Below are 3,399 nucleotides of genomic sequence, written 5' to 3' on the forward strand. Positions count from 1 at the left end.
GCGATACACTCAAAAATAAAAATAAAAAATGGTTCTTGATAAACACAAGAACAAAGGATTTTGTACCCGGTTTTCTAAATACACTCCTCTGAAAACTTCTAGAGAAAGAATTTTCCTTAAATATGCAAACGCCAAATTCATAATGTAGTTTTTCTCCTTGGGTTATTTTTGTTTTCAGGATGTGTATTTCATAACTTGATTAGATAATGTTTTTGCTTTTCTTGTCTAGCATGGGTTGTAAGGCATCGCGTCTTGATCTGGATCTTCAATATATCACCAGTGTTCACCTTATTGGCTACAGAAAGTATTTTCAAATATATAGTATTTGGAACATGGCTAGCGAAAAACTTTTATGAAACTTTCAATTTTTGAATTTGTGTATCGATTTAAATCTCCCAAAGGAACAAATTAATCGAGTCAAATTTTCTTTTGGGAAGTGATTTGAATCAAATTTTTGATGTTTCAAATCAATGTTTATCTCGAATGCCATTTTTTGAACGTTTAATTCTATTCAAATTTTTCAAAGGAACAAATGAATTGAATCACATTTTCTTTCGAAAATTGTTATTCAAATCAAATTTCTGACACTTCAAATTGATCTTCATCTAGGATTTAATGAATGGAATCAGTGTTTATGGGTAACGAATCAATCTTCAAAGCAACTAAGATTTTATCATTTACACTGATTGATTCAAATCAAAGCTTTGATGATTCGATTCACATGTTTTGTTTTCCATTTTATTTTAAGCCAAACTTGTACCTATCTCTCTCACCTATATATATATATATATATATATATATATATATATATATATATATATATATATATATATATATATATATATATATATATATATAGGGGTTTGCTAGAACACACCCACTAGTTTTTATGTGGGAGTGTTTTAGCAAAGCTACACCTTAGGGTGTAATTAACCACTTTTTAGTTATTTACTTGCTAAAACACTCCCACATAAAAACTAGTGGGTGTGTTCTAGCAAATGCCTATAGGATTTGCTAGAACACACCCACTTGTTTTTGTTAGAAGATGTGTTATAGCAACATACACCTTAGGGTGTATTTAACCACTTTTTAGTTATTTACTTGCTAAAACACTCCCACATAAAAACTAGTGGGTGTGTTCTAGCAAACCCCATATATATATATATATATATATATATATATATATATATATATATATATATATATATATATATATATATGGGGTTTGCTACAATAGACCCACCCTTTTTTATGAAGGTCTATTTTAGCAAGCTGCACCTTTTTCTTTTGACATAAATACCCTTATTTTTGCTTTTTGAGAAAGAGAAAAGGAAAGGACAAAGGTGTAATTATGCTTTAGTCATTAATGTTTTTACTATTTCTTTTTTATTTTTTGTTCTTCTCTCTCTTTCGGTTCACCTGGTTCTTTCTCCTTTTTTTTCCATTCTCTCATTGTTAATCCATAGATAATAACTAATCAAGCATAGGAAAATGAAGAAAACCTTAAGCTCTCAGTGTTACTTCATAGCATCTTTGTTAAAAGGCACCACCAAACAACGATATCTTCAAAGAAAAATCTGAATTACCTTTGTTTCTTGATCTCTTCATTCTTTCTTCAAACAACAATCACCATCATAAGACTTAGATCCATGGAAAGATCATCTTATTGTTTCCCTTTTTTTTTTTTACTTGTGAGTTTGATTAAAAAAGTGGATCAAGGTCTGTTAATGATTTGAAATTTTTGTTATAGATTCAATTGGATTTCATGGAATTTAGTTTCTGGCATTAGCTTTGTGATTAAGGATAAAATTGTGTTGAAGGTGGCGATGGTAATTAGAAAGTCCATGAAAATTGAAAAAGAATGGAAGAATAATAGAAAAACGGCAACGGAAAGGGAGAGAAGAACAAAAAAGGAGATAAAAATCACTAAAGATTTCAGTAAAAAATAAATACATTAATGACAAAAACAGAATTACATTTTTGGCCCTTCCTTTTCTCTTTCTAAAAAAACAAAAATATGGGTATTTAGGTCAAAAGAAAAAGGTGCAGCTTGCTAAAATAGACCTTCATGAAAAAGGGTGGGTCTATTGTAGCAAACCCCATATATATATATATATATATATATATATATATATATATATATATATATATATATATATATATAGACACACACACACTTACCTCCATTCATTCTAAACCCATTGAATCAATTTGCTGAAACACTATAAAGTTTTCTCTCTCTTTTTCTACAACTTCTTTAGGTTAATTATATAACTTGAAAACAAAACAAATTTTCCTATAATCGGCCTTATACTGGAATTTAAGAGAATGGGACTTGTTTTTCTCTCTGGCGATTAAAACACTATTCATCACTATTCATCTTCTCCTTCGCATCAACCACAGCCATGTCCCCCACCTTGTTTTACTCCTCCAAACCCTTCACAATCCCCTGGAAGTGCCTCGATGATGATGTCCCTTCCAAGACCGCACCAGAAACAATCCCAAAACCACAACCTTTAACCCAGAAACCAAATCCCGTAGCCCAGAAATCTTTTGCGCGGGTACTTTCAAATGTTTGTGACATCCCGGAATCACAACTGCCTAGACCCACTCTCAAAGGTGATAAGTTTTCGATTCAGATTCCTGATGATGAGTATGACATTGGTCTAGATGGATGCAAGTACAATCTCCACGCACGTGTTATTTGGCCGAAAGGCGCTACCCCTTTGACGGTGATGGCACTGAAAGAGAAGCTGAAGCCGGCATGGAAGGATCTAAGCCCTTGGGGAGTGACCTCAATTGGGAAAGGGTACTATGAATTTGTTTTCACTTCGATTGAAGACGCCAGAAGAGTAAGATCTGTAAACTCTTGGCTTTTGAATACGGGAATTTTGAAACTGTTTCCATGGTCGAGGGACTTTAGCCCTACCCTTCAAAATAACACTTCTGTGCAAGTATGGATGCGAATCCATGGTCTATCACAAGAGTATTGGCGAAAGAAATTTATTTTTGCAATAGCAAGCAGTGTAGGAACACCAATATCTGTTGATTCTGTGACAAGTAAACCAGCTATTGAAAGAACATTTGGTCATTACGCTAGGGTTCTAGTGGACTTGGATGTTTCTAGTGACCTGAAATATGAAGTTTTGGTCGAAAGAAAGGGCTTTGCGTTCTTTGTTGAATTTGAATACTAAAATCTGCCTGAATTTTGTAGCTTTTGCAAAATGATTGGTCACAATGCATCGGTTTGCAGGAAAGCTATGAAGAAAGACGAAGCACATAAAGGGAAGGCTCATGTTAATGATAAAGATAAAGAATTGGGGAAGCCCTGTGCCAGTATCTGTGAACAACGAAGATTGCAGGGATGCTGCTTCTGTATCAGGGTCTGTACCAGGACAA

At 33.3% G+C, this 3,399-nt stretch overlaps 1 protein-coding gene across 1 annotated transcript; it reads left to right on the forward strand.

Moving 5' to 3' along the window:
* The first annotated feature begins 2,405 nt into the window (after positions 1-2,405).
* LOC146916456 (uncharacterized) lies at positions 2,406-3,194 on the forward strand. The gene has a single exon (XM_085721645.1). It carries the CDS (start codon positions 2,406-2,408, stop codon positions 3,192-3,194), a length of 789 nt encoding a protein of 262 aa, XP_085577771.1.
* The last annotated feature ends 205 nt before the right edge of the window (positions 3,195-3,399 follow it).

The sequence above is a fragment of the Medicago sativa genome, chromosome 6, assembly GCF_051527215.1.
Source record: "Medicago sativa cultivar Bolivia chromosome 6, Bolivia_mono, whole genome shotgun sequence".
NCBI classification, from domain to species: Eukaryota; Viridiplantae; Streptophyta; class Magnoliopsida; order Fabales; family Fabaceae; genus Medicago; species Medicago sativa.

Bases quoted from the DNA above. Each gene is read 5' to 3' on its own strand.
- LOC146916456 (XM_085721645.1), top strand. From the start codon at position 2,406: ATGTCCCCCACCTTGTTTTACTCCTCCAAACCCTTCACAATCCCCTGG.